The sequence below is a fragment of the Harpia harpyja genome, chromosome 9 (genome assembly GCF_026419915.1).
Source record: "Harpia harpyja isolate bHarHar1 chromosome 9, bHarHar1 primary haplotype, whole genome shotgun sequence".
Classification (NCBI taxonomy): Eukaryota; Metazoa; Chordata; class Aves; order Accipitriformes; family Accipitridae; genus Harpia; species Harpia harpyja.
This window is the reverse complement of record NC_068948.1, coordinates 40,784,345-40,802,246: the sequence shown is the minus strand read 5'-3', so window position 1 is coordinate 40,802,246 and position 17,902 is coordinate 40,784,345. Positions and strand designations below refer to the sequence as shown.

Below are 17,902 nucleotides of genomic sequence, written 5' to 3'. Positions count from 1 at the left end.
CCCCGGGCCGCGGGAGGGATGCGCGGCGGCTCCGGAACGGCGCGGAGCGGTTCCTGCCTTCCCTCCCCGCCGGACGAGGCCGCGCGTGTCCCTCACAGGCGCCGCCGAGAGGAGCACGGCCCCGCGCCGAGGACCCCCCCCCCCCCCCCCCCCCCCGCTGCCGCCGCCGCCGCCGCCTACCCCCCGCTCCCGGCCGGCGGGGCGGGACCGGAGCGGAGCCCAGCTCCGCCCGCCCGCCCCAGGAAGCGCAGGGCTTTAGCGCCCTGCCCGCCGCCGCCGCCATGCATTGTGGGGCGGCAGCAGCAGAGCCAAGATGGCGGCCAGCAGGAGGCTGATGAAGGTAACAGCCAGAGCCGCGCCGGGAAGGGCCGGCGGGCGGGAGGCGGAGGGCACCCCTCTCCGCCCCGGCGACCCTCCGGGTGCGGGGGGAGTCGCCTCCGCGGCCGCGGCCCGGCGGGCCTCCTCCCCTCCCCTTCGGTGGCACCCCGGGCTGGGGCGACCGGAACGGGAGCAGCCGGCACCTAGGCCGCGGCCGTGAGGGGCCTCGCTCTCTCCCCCGCCGCCGCCCCGGGCTCCGGCAGCGCTCCGCCGGTCCCCGGCTGCCGCCCGGGGCCGGGCCGGGGCTCTCGGTGGCCGCCGCGGGCCGCCCCGTCCCCCTCCCTCGGGGGGCTCCTGCGGTGACTAAGCAAAGAGGAGAGGCCGGGGGGGGGGGGAAGGAAACGCCGCCGCCGGGACGCCTCGGCCCCCGCCCGGGGCCGGGGCGATCCCCGGGGCGGCGTGAGGGGTCGCCCCGCCGCCGGCGGTGCCGCAGCCGCGGCGCGGTCCCCGGCCCTGTCCGCGGGGAGGGCTCGGCCGGGCGGCGGGGAAGCGGCCTCTCCTGCCTCCCTCCCTGCGGGTGGGGGTTCTCCGCTCCCCCCCCCCGCTCTTCCCTCGGCAGGGAACCTTCCCCAAACGCTCAGGGATGAAATAATTTCGTTTTCGTTGTTTCGGAGAGTAACCACTTCCTTGTATGAGTAAGAGGTTTATCACACTGAAATATGGACCTGGGTTCAGAAGTTTCCTCCTCCGCTGCAGACGTGGTAATGTTTTTCTCTTCACTCTATTTGTTCTGAAGCGTGGATGATGCTCGCAAACTCAGCCTCGGTTGGGGTTTAACCGAGAGCGTGTATAGTTTATTGTAAAATGTTGCTTGGGATTGTTTCTCATCGTTTTGTTTGAGGAGTAAGGTACTTCTTAGAAAGAAGATGATAACCACTGCCCCCAAAGCATACAAGTTTATTTTATGTGTTGTATCTAATTGCTAGTTAACATCACAGACTCTATGCAGTGGGGTTTGCCTAGGACATGCATACATAGTGGTGTAAAATTTAGTCATCTGTAAAATGCTATGGCAATACCCTACAGTGTTTGCATGCAAAGGGCCTGTAATGTAAACCAATGAACTTCACAGGCTAGTTCTGTGAAACGCAGGGGAAAGACCCTGTAACTGTCAGGCGATGTTTTAGCCTTATTAAAAAACCTGTCCCTGTGGGGTGCAACGTAACCATGTGCTAGGATTTGACAGCTACATGGGCGATTCTGTTAATCTTTTAATATCAGTCTTGCAGTTGGCTTCAAGGATGTGGATCCCTAATAGGTCTGGGATTTCACTAGGACGTGTAGATGGCAGGTTTTGAAGTTGTATTTCCTTAATTGTGCAGATACATAGTTAACCATTACAACTTGGTTATTTTTGAAGAGACCGATAGCTCAACAGTGCTTTCATAAGGCTAGTTTTGTTGTTTTAAATGCGCTATGGAATGATTAAGAATTAAATAGTAGATATATTGTGTGCAGAGTCGTTCACGTATATCAAATCAGTAGGCATAAACCTTTAATTGTCCTTAAGGATCCTGATGAGATGGTATTCATTTTTCTTATTTCATTTTTGATAGCTGTTGTGTTTTGTCACAGCTTTAGTATCATAATCAATATGTCTGTTGCTTTATACTCAAATAAGTTTTCCCTTAGTTTCAGACGGTAAACAACCATTTCATTTTATTTTTTGTAAGGCAGCTTTTCTGCCTGTTCTGAAAAAATGAATTGTTCAAAACCACATCACTACTACTCTGGTAGGGGAAAAAAAAAATATATTTCCAATTATTTCTTCTTTTTAAATGTAAATAGAACATAAAAATCTGAAAGGCAAGAAAAATTGTCCGTAATATCTGCAGTGCCTCTTGCTTTTCAGCCCCCCTCCTCAGTTCCACTATGCTTCTGAAACATTAGTTAGTACTTTAATCTTTCAGTAAAATGCCGTAAAAATGTTTTTTTGACAACATGACCTCCTCGTTTTCTAGAAAAATGGTGTGGCAGTTGCTTTTCAGAGGGAGTGGTGTAGGAAGGAAGGAGACATTGATAACTTCTCTCTTACATTTTTACTTTCGTTTTAATTGCCTGATGTTTGTGGGTTGTGCATGTTGTGTGTGGTTTTTATGCCAGTTCAAGAGCTGTGAGACGCTGTATCACACAACTTGTAAAGGTTATTAAATAAGCAGCTACCTTTGCGCTTTTTGGAGAGTCGAGTCAGCCCAAATGGCTTTGAGTTTTGCCATTCATCTCAGTAGGAACAAAGTAGAGCTCTTGTACAGATGATGTAATCTGGATTGCTGCAGCATGATGTTTTGGAGGTCCAAACTCACATGTGTATCAATATCATTGTTTAAGTTCCAAATTCACAGATCCACTTTAAAAAGTCTTTCACTGTTGAAGTTTTGCAATACAGAAGAGTCTGTGGTGTGTCTTTCTCAGGGTCGTAGAATGATGAGTGATTATAACTAAAGGAAATAGAGTTTTTTGGTGTGTCACTCAATTATGGTTAAAATAATTTAGGATAAGCTTTAACTGTCTTTTCTTTGAGCCAGTTATCAAGTTTGTCTTTAGTAAGCAAGAATAAACTTTGAACCTTTTATAGGGCACATAAAATAAAGCAATTCCCATTTCCTTAAGGTCTTGCCAACATTTTGAAGTACTGCATTTTTCCTGGACTCATGTCATGCATCATGTTATTCATATTAATCACAGTGGCTCAAAGAGACTGGATGTTATAAGTTCATAATAACACACTGTCTGCCTGTAGAAAACTGGGAGTATAAGTATAGTTTCTACCTTCCAGGTGGAAATCGGTGTCCTTTTCAGATTGCAGAAGCCATTTGTATCTTTGGTTTGCAAATGTCCTTCTGAAAGTAGTATTACAAATTTTGCCATTGTACATGTACAGTTCAATTTTAAACATGAAGTCAAGTTATAACAAGAATAAAATGATCTTGTTATCTCAGGGTCTGTTTGAGCAAATTGCATTTCTTAGGCCAGAGACCTTATTTGAGGCCTATTTTTGCAGAACTTTATACCATCAAGTAGTCTTAACTGAAGTTTTCTCTACTGATTTACAAAACAATCAGTGGAGGTGTGCCCTTTCCAGGAACTCACCTAGGTTAGCAAAAATGTGAAGTAAACACAGCTAATGAATCATATTCCAATGACATCTGAGGTGGAGTTTGGATCTATGAGCCACCATTACACCTCTTCAAAGAGCCACAGTTGTCAGATCTTGACTCCTCGTGAAATGTTAGAGGTGGGAATAAAGCAGTCTTTGTCAAGGATATGTTGTTATGGACGATCTCTCAGGGTAAAAACAGGCAAATATGGAGTAATTGTTTTAGGAAAGGAGCTAAGGCTTCTCTTTTGAGGGAGCTACTTTGATTCACGACCTGTTCTTGTAAAAACCAAATTGTCTCCAAACATGTATGATTGGGAACATAGTCTCCAAGAGACATGCCAGCGATTTCAATGAAATGCTTTTCACAGTTGCCACCCACTAATGTAAAACAAGCCGTTTTCCATGCGGTATCTGTAGCTAAATGCTACGTGGAGAGGTAGTGGGTAGTTGCAAAGGGAAGGCTATTTTAGTGCTAAATAGTCATAGTACTTACTTGGTGGTGTAGTAATGTGTGGTACTGAGATGCACCTTCAACGGGGGTTTTGGGGTAGTATTTGAGAAAGCTGTCCTGTCCCACGTGTGGGGCTACTCCCTTCTGTGTTGATCGGCAATGTGATTGAGCTAAGGCGTCTGGAAGATTTGTGCTTTTGTTTCCTGGTTTTTAGATGTTCAAAAGTATCTTTAGTATTAAAAACTGGAAATAGATTTAAAGAGTAAATAACACTTCACAAATGAAGCGAGGTACGTAGATAATTATTTTAATCTCACTCTTTTTACTTGGCTTCTGTAATTGCATAGTCAAACATTTATGCAACTGTTGAACTCTGTGATAAAATACAAATGCAAGGCCACACCCAGGTACCTGCTCTAGATGGCCTGCAATCTCCAGTATGCTGTGGTGTTGTAAATACCATAGCCCTTCCAAATAAAGGGGTTTTAAACAACTTTAGAATTGTTTTTCAAATACCGAATTGATCCAAACACCGGTTCTCAGTAACAAGGGAAATGTGGTTTTGAGCAATGTATGATTGTCCTTACGTGGAAGTGAGAATACTGGTTCGTTTTCCCTTTTTGAAACTGAGAACTGACAAAAGGATTTTTAATCAAATGAAAATACTTTGCCAAAAAGTAGGATTACTCAGTAAATAAAGACTTGTGAGTATACAGGGTTGTAATGTTGCAGAGGAAACTTAATAGTTTATACAAGAGCTAGAATCTGTTTGGGGTTTGGGTTGGTTTTATGGGTTTTTTTGTAAAATTATATTTTATTTTAAGGTGTTTTAACACTTCTTTGTACTGTATGAGATTTGGAAAGTAAAACTGGCCAGTTCCTTATCAGTGCATTGGAGCCTGGTTAACTTCGTCACACTTCTTTTAGAGAATGTATTTATAAACAGGTAAATGTATGTTATAAGCAGTAGAGAATCACGGTTTAGCGTTATTTCAGTAAACTTTTGTTTTTTCTTTGTGCATTTAATAGCATTTTGTGCTTGATGCAGAACTTACTGAAGTCAGTATGAGCTCTTACACTTATTCCTATATACTTGGATTGCACTCTTACAAGTGTTTGTCTTCACTGTGCTTGTTTTTTTAGAGAAGTCCCAAACCTTGAAAGATCCATGGGCAAAACAGTTTCAGTTGCAGGGTTTTTAGAAGACTTGACTACACTTTAAGCTGATGCCACTTACCTTTCTTTTTTATTTCAAATTTAATTTTTGCTTTTAACAGCACAAATGATTACACAATATTGAAAAATCAAAATTTTAAATCCTTCTTGATTATATATGGGAGGTAGTATGTACTTTTATGACTACCTTCAGCATTATACTTGAAGATCAAATACCACCTCTGAAAGTGTTTTCTCCATTTCATGTGCTGTGTATAACACTTTCTCTGAACATATCCAAACTACAAACATCACATCTCAAGAGACCCTCGTGAAATAAGACATTTCTATTTTACAAATGGGGAAATCAATGCAGCAAGGTCACATGCAAGGTTGATAACAGAGTGGGGAATGACGACTCATTGAAATTCTTACTGCAGTCTTCTAACCTTTAGTTACACTCTTCCTGTGCTCCTTTAATTACGTTACTTGACAAAATTAAGGGGTGGAGGACAAGAAAAGGAATTAATCTATTTACTGTCTGCCTAGACTCTTAAGTATTATTTTGAAATAAATATCTGTATTATATCCTTTTACCTCCATAAAGTAATTTTTGTCCCTTTGGAGTTGCTCAAGCCCATGTTAAATGCAGCATTAACTTTTAATGTGTGTTGTTTGAAAGTATTTAGTAGCTCATTCACTTTTTTAACAGTACATTTATACTGTAGTTGTGTCTGCCTCTGGAGCTCTGAGGCAGTTAGATCTTTATTATGGGTTTTGGCAGTTGCTAGAAAAAAAACCAAAGCAACCCCCCCCACACACCCTTCAATTGTGAATGGTGAATCTCTTACCACTCCTGATGCACTAGACACAAAAACCCTAAAAGCATGACTTGTAAGTATAGTACTACATTGTATTTCTGGGGATAGTAGTATGAAAAAAAGCTATTTGTACAAAAGTCTAACATGGACGTGTTTAATTTGGAGTGACATATGAAATCTTAAACACTTCTACTATAAGAAAAGTAACTTCTCTTATAAATTGGAATCTCTCTTAAGCATGTAGTTCAGGCAAATTCTCTGCTAAGGTAGGCTTGATTCTCCATGACCTTTGCAGTCCTGCCTGTGTGTGAGGAAAAGAGTTGCCTGGTTTATCCCCATCTATCCTGTTTTTCGGTTGTCAGTTACTACCGCAGGACCCAAGGCAGCAGAAGCAGCCCAGGATATAGTCCCGAAACACTGTAGTAATTTACCCCTTTTTTGATTTTTTAAAGTGAATTCCTGCAAAGGCTTCATGTGTCAGTTTAAAGAGGAAGATGTCCCAAATAATTTTCGGCTAGTTCTTTAGTGTCTTCTAGGCTGTTAAATTCCCTCTCTCATGTGGTGGACTTGAGGGAAAATGGGCAGCAATTTGCATATTTGTTTTAAACTTTTCTTTGCTTTCATACAGAGTTTTACAATTTTGTAATGATCTCTGTACTGGATTCTTGCATTTCTTCGTTCAGCATCCAATTTTTTAACCTGAATCTAATTATAAAATGTAGGTGTTTAATTTTCTAGTAATGTGAAGCCATGCTTTTCTAATTTGTTTTATTAGCTTAATAACATACCTGAATTATAGAGTCATAGTTCTTCCTTTTTCTGTGTCTGGCCAATTGTTCTCTGGACCAGAAGCAGTGTAATGCTATCATCTGAACCTGTGTTAAAAGCTTCTGCATGGAAGCTGCACTCCCACTGGGACATTATACATACGACAGAAATCTTCCCCATAATGTTTTTAATATAGTAACTAGAAAATTGTCTAAACCCACTTTCCTTTCCTTGTTTTAGAGTGAAGGCACTTGTGATGCGTGTTTGTTTATGCTTAAATACCTACTGGTTAATTAGCTTACTTTGTTCCCAGTGTTTGATGTGTTACATCTAATGTGGAATGGGATTTAACCCTCTTACATGCTGTGGAGTAGTGGTTTGCCAGGACTTCACCGTTCCGTACGCGTAGAGAGTGAGCTGCTGAAAATGCTGTTCTGAGTGAGTTACTCCCCTGACCCTGTCGGGGAAGAGTCAGTCTGGTATCAGTCAGACTCTCCCTGACCTGCTGCTTTGTGCACTGAGCACTCAAAGCCAGCTGTAAGGCACTGTGTGGATTTGCAGTTTCAGTGATCGTAAAGGATCTCTTATGGCTGCTATAATAAAGGTTATTTTCTTTTGAATATTTTGGTTTGCTCTGTATCCCTATAGATATGCTTCATGGGATTATTTTTGTGTGGTTTTTGTATGTTTTTCTGCTTTAAGGAAATAGGATAATCCTCTTAACCCTGTTTAAAAAAAAAAAAAAAAAAAAAGCCCAAACTGTCTGTGATATTGTGTAGATCTAACAGCAGTGGAATTTGGGGATTAATCCAGAGGTCTAAACTAAATAGTCGGTTTTAGTGTCGTGAAGATTGTGTTGGGCATCAATTCAATATCCAAGGTTAAAATTCTGTGTTCTGAGTATGCTCTTGCTTTGGTAGGTGCAGTGGGTGGGAATGTAAATGTTCATCTCCTGATGTGTGGCTGTCATGTGATTTTTGTTTCATGTGCATTTGGAAATCTCGTTTTCCCTTTGGGCTTGCATTTTATCATGATGCTAAGTTTATGCAAGAGATTACTGCAAGTATTAAATCTCTGCCAGTCAGATGCAGAAAGGTTTGATCTAAGATGAACATAAAGCTATTGTAGAAAAAAACCAAAACATGGACAGTACAGCATCTGTATCAGGAAAACTGATCTTTTTTGGTTTTCAGTGTATAGTGTTGGTGTTTTTATCATAATAATATACAGTCTAGTTTTGCAAATATGCTAGTACCCAGTGAAGAGCTGCGTGCTGGCAGAGTGCACCAGTGTTGCTGTATAAGCAACATTTTTCCTAACCTATGTAGACACGCAGGCATGTGCTTCAGTTTTGAAAGCACCGGGGAAGTATTATATTTCAGCGTGGATTGCTTTTGAATTTGAATTCAGTGAAATTCTCTTTAAAGATAAAACTGCTGAATTCAACAGCAAAGGGCTATAATTGTTGTGCAAAAACCAGAAGTGGAACCTTGAGGTGTTTCTTTTTAAGTCTTACAAAATACTCCGGGAAAAAGTTGCTACACCAGGGCTTATACATCATTTTAAATATAAAAATGCCTAAATACTTGTTTTGGTGATACCTGGGTCACTAACTGATCAAAACTGATTTGACTGGTGCAGAAGGATACCTTGTTCAAGAGTGATAGAGCTATAAAGAGAGGTATCTTATAATATACTGTTACCTTTGAGGTACAAAACAGAGATAAAGCTGTATCTTCTCAAATGATTTGTCTAAATAAGGCTAGTTTGGCTTCGATTGTTATTTTTTCTGGGTTTGCATCAATTTAAGTTGGTCATGCAGGAATTTGTTAGTTTTCAGTTGAAATAATTGGACTGTTCAGTGACTTTATCCGTTTTTAAAACTGTTACGAAATAGTTCTTCCAAATCTGTTTTCCTTCACACAAGTCCTAAGATGCACTTTATTTCTGTGCTTCACAGAGTTATCAATAGTCTGTTACCAGAGGCACTAATTTTGCATTTGAGATATAAAAACATTTTTTAAATGCACTTTAATACTTCTTCATGTCTGTAATTATGTTAATAACAAGGCATTTTTGTACTTTCCTGACATCAAAAAATAAGGGGTTTTTAATACCTTGTCTCAGAGAATTTTACTTCTCACAGGTGCAAAATTTTATTTCTTATTTGTGTGAGTTGCCACCACTAAAACCCCAAGCTTCTTTAATGTTAAATAAACCCACACTGACCTCTAAGCATTTTGAAAAATAAATAGGAGCATCTTGCTTAATACTGTTATTAACTTACACTTAGACTTTGCTTGCTTTTCAGGAGCTTGAAGAAATCCGCAAATGTGGAATGAAAAACTTCCGTAATATCCAGGTTGATGAAGCTAATTTATTGACCTGGCAAGGGCTTATTGTTCCTGTGAGTATAGACTACTTCTTATTCTAATGAGCTTTAAAATAAAATGAGGATCATTTGTATCTCATAAATCCACAGTTTAGTAGTGCTGCCGGTGACCATTAGATAATTTTTGCACCCTGGCAAGAATCTCTTATTATTACAAAACCTGGCTTTCAGAGTTGTAGGTTTGTGCAGAAGCTAGTTGTTTATAAATACAATGTAAGTTTATATAGATTATACTGCACCATCTTAAACATACTCTGGGCAGTGAAGTGTGCTCCTGGATTTAATTCCTGTCTCTCTTCAGACATCTTGTGTAATCTTGGGCAAATAGTGTGAACTTCCTGTCTCATTTTATTTGAGCGTCTTCTGTGTTTTGTTTTATCAAAGTTTGGTAACATTAGTAGGTGTTTCTTATAACTAATCTGAAAAAAAATCCATACGTAATTGGAAGGTGTTCTAGACTTCTCTGATCAATACCTGCCTGGATGCTTCATAATTGTAGGCCTGGTGCAACACATGGCTGCAGCTGGCAAGGGCTATGGTCTCAGTGATGGCACTGGGTTACTTGGGAGAGGTGTTGGAATGGGGAATTAAATGAGGTCAGTAGTTTATTACATTAAGCTTAAAGTACAAAATCTACATCCTCACAGGAAAAAAAACTAAGGTATGAAATATTTTGTTTATTCCTTAATAGATTATTTTTTTTAAAATCAACTAGATTTATTTCTAGAATAAAATTTGAGTATTGGAAAAAGTTTGATGCAAGGAAGAGGTTTGGATTTTCAGAAGTGAGCTCTTTAAAAGAGGGTCTCTTTATCTAGGCATTAATTAATGCCCCCCCCCAAACACTTTTATTTTTTAAAAGCACTACAATCTTTTAAGAGAATGATTAATAGAAGTAGATAACCACTGTATTAGTCAGACAGAGGGGGATTTGTTATGAAGGGGAAAGCAGGAAACGTAGTATGTTGAATTCCTTGGTTGAAGTCACTTGGATTTTCACGTCCTTTATTTTCCACTGCCATGGCCCATGCTCCCTTCGTTACATGAGCTACTTTGAAATCTGCAGCAATAGAGGCTGTGCCACTAGGGCATCAGTTCTGCTTCTCCTTGGGTGCTACCTGAAAGGTCAACTGACTGGTGTAAATCTCTTTATTAGAAGACTTTGAAACATCTCTTTAGCAGTGCCCCTGCTTTGTTAGTTGGAGGCCATTCCGTAATTCAGATCTCACAGGCCAAGATAATGGCTAGGCCTTTACACTTCAATAAAAGCAAGCAGGATTTGACATTAAGATCTGACAGAGCTGAGAAACAATATGCTTTAATAAGCCACTCTGATATTTGTGGTTCATGTGTAACAGTTTACTGCTTTGATAATACTTTGAAGCAGTATAAGGTTGGTAAATACGACTAATAAAGCAAAACACCAAAATACTTGTTCGTTCCTGTTAAAATTAGCAATATGTGCCGTACAGCATCTGTTTTTAACAGTTTCTGCTCACCAGAGTACAAGCTTAGTGTTTGTTTTGCAAAGGTTCACAACGTCACAAGTGTTTAAGCATTGATGCAGTGAACTGTGCTTCATACCTGCCTTTTGGTTTATAATATGCCCTGTTACAAAGGAAATAGCCTTAAATTCACCGCTGATGTAGTTAAGAGGGAATATTGTCATGAAATTATACTTCCTATACTGATTAATAAAGTGTTGTGTTTTATGCATTCAAAGAGTAGTATAGTTTATTATTTTGAGGATATGCTATAGAAGATGCTTTAGTCAGCATAATTTTTTTTAGCTATTGCAACGCTGGAGTTGATGGCTTAAAAATGTAATATTACAAGCTGGTTGCAAGTTTAATTTTTTTCCCCAGTTTTTGCTTTTGAAGTTTTACATGCTGTTTCCATTTTAGAAAATGTTCTTGCTTAAGGTTTAAAGACATATTACTCCTGCTTTAGTAGGATTAACCAGTTTCTGATTATTAAACTCTATAACTAGGCATTATTTTGGTCAGCTTCTTAATGAAGGTGTGAAAGATACAGAGGTTAATATTTTTAACAGTGTTCATGTAGAATTACTGTGAAAGATACTGCTTTAAAAGTTTTTGTTGTATGTAACATGTTTTGTTCTTCAGAACAACTGTTAGTTTTTAAGGGTGTTTGCTCAATTGAGAAGCAAATTGAAGGTAGCTTGTCAACTTCTTTTCCTGTTCTAAATTGTAGAATGAGGTAGTTTATGTACTGTATGTTGCAAAGGTACACTACTTGTTTGATTTCAACATCAAATGAGACTATCTACCCCAGACTCCTTGTTCTTGTAAGAGGTACTGTTGGTGTACCATGAATTTCATTTCACTTAATCAAAACTGCTTGCTATGGATGAATTTTTGCAGAGCAAAAATACTTCAGGTGAATGTGAGTCGTGTTTGTCGCTTATGTTTCAGTATTTATAATTCTGCTTCTCTCCCTTGTCAGTGTCAAAATAAATACAACAAATAATTGGAAATTAATTCCTTGAATATTCTGTGTTTTGTCTATTTAAAACGTGAGCAACCATTTGTATGCATTTTTCGTTCAATTTATTGTTGAGTTATAGTGAAGAACTGTTCTGACTGAGAGTCAAGCAAAAAATGAGCATTTTTAAGCCAGCTCAGTTCCCGTATCAGTTCACTGAACTCCCTCACAAATTATAGCATGTGATGGAGGCAAGAACAAGTGAGCCATGGGGGGAGAGGGCACTAACTGCTTAAGTTGTCACCACCACCAGTTATCTGTTAAACTTCCAAAGCTTTTTAGGATTGCTTGGATAAAAAGTGATTTTAAAGCCACACTAGTTACCTCTTCCCTTGACTGCAGAAATTGTGCTGTATTTCTTAGAAACGCACAGCCAGACTTCTCCATATGGATGAAACTAAAATTAAATGTTTTCTGTTGAACAATATTTTAATAGAATGCTCCCCACCCCCAAATATTGGTAAACCTTTTTTAACTTCTGGAGTGGGTTTGATTGCAGGGAATGGTCTGGTTGCTAATGAAGAATGTGTGTGATTATACTTCACACCAACTGGAAACTCTCATCCTTTGATTCTTGTTCCCAGAGTGTTTGGAAAGGCTTCATGCCATAGTTACTGTTTTCAGTGCAGCTTTTTTTTTTTTTAAAGCTTTTTCGTAAGTTTTTAATGTAGCAATGGTTTATTTTTCTTCTGCCTTTCTTCTGCAGTTAGTATTTGAAGCAGTATCAATAGCCTAACAGGTTTTGTAAGTGAGATTCTGGGCATTGTTTTTTCTGTTTCAGTATGAAGAACTACTTTGCGTACTTCATGGTTCTCTCATCATGCTCCTTCAAAAATGATCTGATAAGAGTGGGTGCTAAAACTGCATACAAATTCAGAATGTTCTCATCAGCAGACGCAGTGAATATCTATCTTTAGTACCAATGAATGCTCAGCAGATTTTTGTGTAGTCAGCACAAAAATGTTCTCGGAACATATGGGGAAATCTGACAAATCAAATTGCTTTGCTGTTCGTACCACCATGTTGTGAGACACGTAAAATAACTAGGTTTAGAGAAAGCAATTTTCCTTGTCAGGCTTCCTGTTTGTATCTCAGAAAGGGTTTATAATGTTTTTTGAAATACAAAGTTGGGAATAAAACTACTTATTAGATAGGACCTTGAGGTTGGAGTAAATGGGATTGGATGCTCTCTTACCTGTGGAAATGTCAGCTAACTTCAGAACAATGGTAATCTGCTTTTTCCAGGGTGAATACAAATGTTGTAGAGGTGGTATTGCCTCTCTCTTACCAAATAGGTTTTGATGTTTCCTGACACATGGACGTGGCAGTATGTGTTGGAAGAAAGTGTCTTTAAAAGAGATCATTTGATAGATCGAAGTCTGGAGCATGCTTTATCTTAATTGTGTCCATTAGAATGTGCCAGATTCTTGACATTCTGCCTTCTTGTTGCAGGACAATCCTCCGTATGATAAAGGAGCCTTCAGAATCGAAATCAACTTCCCAGCAGAATACCCATTCAAACCTCCTAAGATTACATTTAAAACAAAGATCTATCACCCTAACATCGATGAAAAGGGGCAGGTTTGTCTGCCAGTAATTAGTGCTGAAAACTGGAAGCCAGCAACCAAAACTGACCAAGGTAGGACTCCATGTGGAGAACAAACTGGATATCAAGAAACTTTGTATTGTATTTAAATATAAAGCTAATAGCGTTTCAGCTTGTCAGCTGGCAGCTGCTCTTACGGTATATTCGTTGTCGTAAGGTTTGTGTCATGAATCACATGTTGTGAGCACAGCATGCAACTCTTGATCTCATTTTGTTATTGGCACGTAAGGTAATGACACTGATGTGTGGCGTTTCCACCTCCAGGAAACCACAAAACTCTTCATGACTGAAGAGTTTATTAAGGTAGTGTCCTTGGCATACTTAAAAATTCTGGTGGTAGTTTGGGGATTATTTCGTGTTTCTTTTTAAACAGTGACTGTATAACCCAGAGGTGTTCAGTACATTCCTGGATGTTTGAAAGAAAGGGTCTAAAACCTTGAGGCTTTGTATATTTTATAATCTCTGCCATGTGGTTCAGTGATTTGAAGGTATGGTTTGAAATACCTAGGGAGTCATAAACAAAACCTGAATTCATAACACAAATTAACTCTTAGTTCTTAGAAGATCACTGCTGGGAGACTTACTGTGTAGAGTGTCTTTGGATAAGAATTTAAATATTTAAAGGAAAAAAGTTTCAGCAGGTTCAGTGGCAGACTGAGAGTGCAATCTGAGTAGTTTTTTTTCTGCTATTGTTGCTTCCATTAGTTGTTGGGGTGAGAATTTTGTGTTTTCTGGCAGGTGATGATTAGTTTGATATTAAGCATTTATTACTGTACATATAGAAAGAGCAAACATCCTTGCAAAAACTGTGTATTTTTTAATAATATTGATTCAAATGAGTAGCCATTCAGTCCAGTGCAAGAGCTTCAATGACAGTGAGTATCTTGCTCTGTAGGAGAAAGTATTTCCTTCTTCCAGGCTCCTCTTTAAGGTTGTTTTCACTTGAACTGTGTTCCCGATAGTAAACAATGCTGTACTTAAGATGTCTTTTTTTTTTTTGTACTTCTGTATGGTAATAAAAGTACTTACAGTTTGCATGATCTTGCCCCAAAGACAAAATAGGTAAATTCCTGTAGTTGTTTCAGAAAAGATCAAGCAGTTGTATGTTGGGGAAAGTGGAGGTGGCAGCAAAAAGAACCTGTTAAATAGGTCAGTGAAGATCTTATGATTTGTTGTTGATTTATCCCAGATTATACAGGACAAAGACCTGAAATGGAAACAATGTGTAGAAGGTTTCTGTTAATGCCTTAGTAGTTGTCTTAACTAGGGAAAGCTCGTAAGATTTAAGTAAAGGAACGACATGTCTCTACCTAGCTTGAAATGCAAGTTGCATTAGTTGGAACTATTGGAGCAATTGTTTGCATGCAGGAAATAGTCAGTGTCTCCCTGAGAAGTAGCAATTCCCTTTTTATCTGAGAGTGAATAAAAACTATGCTAAAATCAGAATTTGGAACAAACCCTAGGTACCAAAACATTGCAACTCTCTCCATTTCTGCTGTTCTGTCTTTTGTTTGTCTTTTCTTTCTTCAAGAAGTCGTTTTAGTGTCAACATATGTTGTTACTACATGCTTGTATGAACTTGCAACATGTTACTACAGTCCTGCTTAAGTGTCTGTTCCTTTTTCTCCAGAACTCTTCTGCACTGAAAAATAAACTTCAGTCTGTTTGCTACTTGGGCCTTTCTCAAGGAAGTAATGCAACATCATTAGTACGGCTTCAAAGTGATTGGTTTTGATCAGTCAGGTGTCAAGAAAGCAGAGAGATTAGGTTCATCATAAATCATTAATTCACCTTTCACATACTAAACGTGCATCTTACTGCTGTACTTTTTATTAATTTATGCTTAATATTAAAACACTGTTGTGACACTAGCGTTTTAAAATGCTGTGGATATTGAGGCAACTTCTGTTATGACATTCCTAATTTTCTCTGGCTTGTGTGTTAAATAACCTTAATAACACAGTAACACTTTCTCTGTAGTGTTTTAGCATGTTTTACTGAGTGAAAAGGGATTGTCATGTGCAGTATTGATGCTAGTTTCATAAGTAGTCCTTAATATGATGACAGTTGTCATAAGTCCAGGACTGGTGAGTTTCTGCGAAGTAAGCTAATACCAATTCCACATTCCTTAGATAGTTTGTTGCAGTTTAAACTCTGATTTGTGGTAAGAAATGTTCCTGCTTAGCAATGTAGCGACAGGCATACTTCTCTGGATTTTGAGTAGCTGTTTTGAGGTATGTTCCCCATTCCTATCAGGTAAGGGTGGAAAAGAGTATGAGCGTGAAAAGATTGATGCTCTGAAAGAAGCCGCTCTGGTATTCTAGCATCTACTGGAGTGATAAGTGTTGTAAGCACTTACATTGCAAAATTAGGGAGAATCCAGTTAAACTGCTAAGTAGCAGTTTCAGAACAAACAATAGACTCTGACTTTTTGCACAGCATGTAGCCAAGTTGCGGAACTCCCAGCTGCTGGATGGTGTAGGTGTCAGTGGTTTATGTGAGTTCAGGAGGAGGCAGCTGGCTCTAGTGTGCAATGCATGAAGTTAACAGAGTTTTGTTATACTTGCTTTAAAAACTCTTGGGGTGCTGCTTTGTATTACTCTGGGTAGCCCAAACTTACCTCAAGCGGAATATCATTAGTATTGTCGTACAGTGAAATGCTTTTTCTGTGTATCTGCTTTCTGTAGACTTGCCCGTTACACATGTACCTTTTAGCGGATGGATATGAAAACTCCTGATTGTTGTGACCTATCTAGCTTTAAATGGTCGTGAGATTGTATATGAGGAAAACATAGCAATAAGTGTCGTTGTAGTGTGCAAGGTTCACTGCGCAAATGTCAAGTACAGTTCAGTTATTTTAGGAATGACATTTCCTTTGAAAGTGATAGGGGAACATTGATGTAATGGCTGTAAACAGTGGGGTGAAAAGCATCTTGCAGTTCTTACCCATTTGTTTGCCTGGTGTATCTCTACTAGTGGATGTATTTGGCAGTTTAGAGTAGAGGGAAGAATTGTCTGCTGTTTATAGGGGAAGTAAGAGGCATAGAAAAACTGAAAAAAGGGTTTCCAGAAGCAGGCCTGGTTACAACTGCATCATTGTGACAGGTGTGAGGACAAAAATGTTTCGTGATGGAAATTCCATTTTTACCCAATCCCTTTTAGATGAACTTGTCTGTGAAACTTAGTTTCTTTCTTAGCCATAGGAGAGTATTTCAGATAGGATGCCAGTTACATGGGAAATAATTTGTAGTGTATTTTGGTCTCTGTTCGGGTTGATTTTTTTACAAATACGATTTTCTGGTGTTCATTCACGGTCATTGAACTAAATCTTGGCATATTGCTATAGCTTATTCGTGCTCTGCTTTTGAAAAGACCCTAGATTTATGGGGATGTATTTAAATGCAGTTAAAGCTCTTTTCTTACTGGAGAATTTTGCTTACTTTTTGATTTTTAAAAATTAACCATTTTAGTCTCTGACGGTATTTATACTTCTTTTGACAGTAATCCAGTCCCTCATAGCACTGGTGAATGATCCACAGCCCGAGCATCCCCTCCGGGCTGACCTAGCTGAAGAATACTCTAAGGACCGTAAAAAATTCTGTAAGAACGCTGAAGAGTTTACAAAGAAATATGGTGAAAAGCGACCAGTGGACTAAAATCTGACACAATTGATGTCAGCAACGTATGATAGAAGATCGGAGCAGTGCATTTGAGACACCCCGTAAAGCAGGACTCTATGGAAAATTGACAAGTGCCACCTTTCGGTGTTAACTTGTGGCTGTTACTAACTTTCTACAGTTTTCTTAATCAAAAGTGGGCTAGGTAACCTGTAAAGAAAGGATTAAAATTTAAGATGTTCTAGTTCTGCTTTCTTTGTTTAAAAATCACTGCTTCAATATACTTTAAAGTATGCTGTTTTCTTTTTCTTGTCAGAATTTATCAAAAATATCTTAGACTTATATTCTGCCCTTAAATTGAAAAGGTTGTGGCTGTCACTTCTTATTTTTCCTTGCAGTTCCCACTATCCTGAGTTCATTTAATTCTTCATTGAATTTTATCCCCCTCCCAAACTGATGTCTTAGAAAAAATATCCCAGTTCTGGCAGAAAATGATTGAGTGTTTGGCAGTTTTGTTTACTTTCTTTTTAAATGTTGCACTGTGCTTTGTGGGACTTGTTGCAAGTTCCCCTTAACTTCAGTTTGTAACATAATAAAACAAAAACCAAACAAACCCCACAAAACCAATCAGAAATAATGTCCAGGTCTTTATGTAAATCTGGCTGATGTTACCACAAAATGTTTATTAAACGGGGAAACCCAAGTTTTTGTGTGCGTCATTGAATTCAAATATGGCTTATATCCTGCTTCGGGAAAACTTTGGAAAAAAAATTCTGTAGCAAACGAGTAGTGGAATGTGATCACAAACTTCTTTCACTTCTATTCTTCATACCTATGCAGAGTAGCTAGGGAAACGTGCACAGAACGACATTGCAACCAGTTTAGAAGAGTTTCAGAAATTGGGGACCAAGAGGTACCAAAGTGATAAACTGGTTTTTGAGTTAAAAGTTGGTATTTTGGAAATATTAATTTTGAATTCAAGTACTAAATCTGACAGGACTGCTAGTCATCTTAGACTATTTTTCCATCAGAATGTGTAAGAAACATCTGCATTTTACGGGATGGCACTCGTGCTGCTTCCCAGCCCAATTGCTGTACAGTTCTTACTG

The 17,902-nt window shown here is 39.2% G+C and overlaps 1 protein-coding gene across 2 annotated transcripts; it reads left to right on the top strand.

The window, feature by feature from the left end:
* Positions 1 to 213: 213 nt before the first annotated feature.
* Positions 214 to 17,496, top strand: UBE2L3 (ubiquitin conjugating enzyme E2 L3). 2 transcript variants are annotated; one of them, XM_052795942.1, is made up of 4 exons: positions 214 to 340; positions 8,985 to 9,080; positions 13,023 to 13,209; positions 16,678 to 17,496. In XM_052795942.1, the coding sequence occupies exons 1-4, from the start codon at positions 314 to 316 to the stop codon at positions 16,830 to 16,832; spliced, it is 465 nt and encodes a 154-aa protein (XP_052651902.1). In that variant the 5' UTR covers positions 214 to 313; the 3' UTR covers positions 16,833 to 17,496. The 2 variants fall into 2 exon arrangements, with proteins under 2 accessions (XP_052651902.1, XP_052651901.1); XM_052795941.1 differs by lacking the exon at positions 214 to 340 and adding an exon at positions 1,023 to 1,079.
* Positions 17,497 to 17,902: the final 406 nt, after the last annotated feature.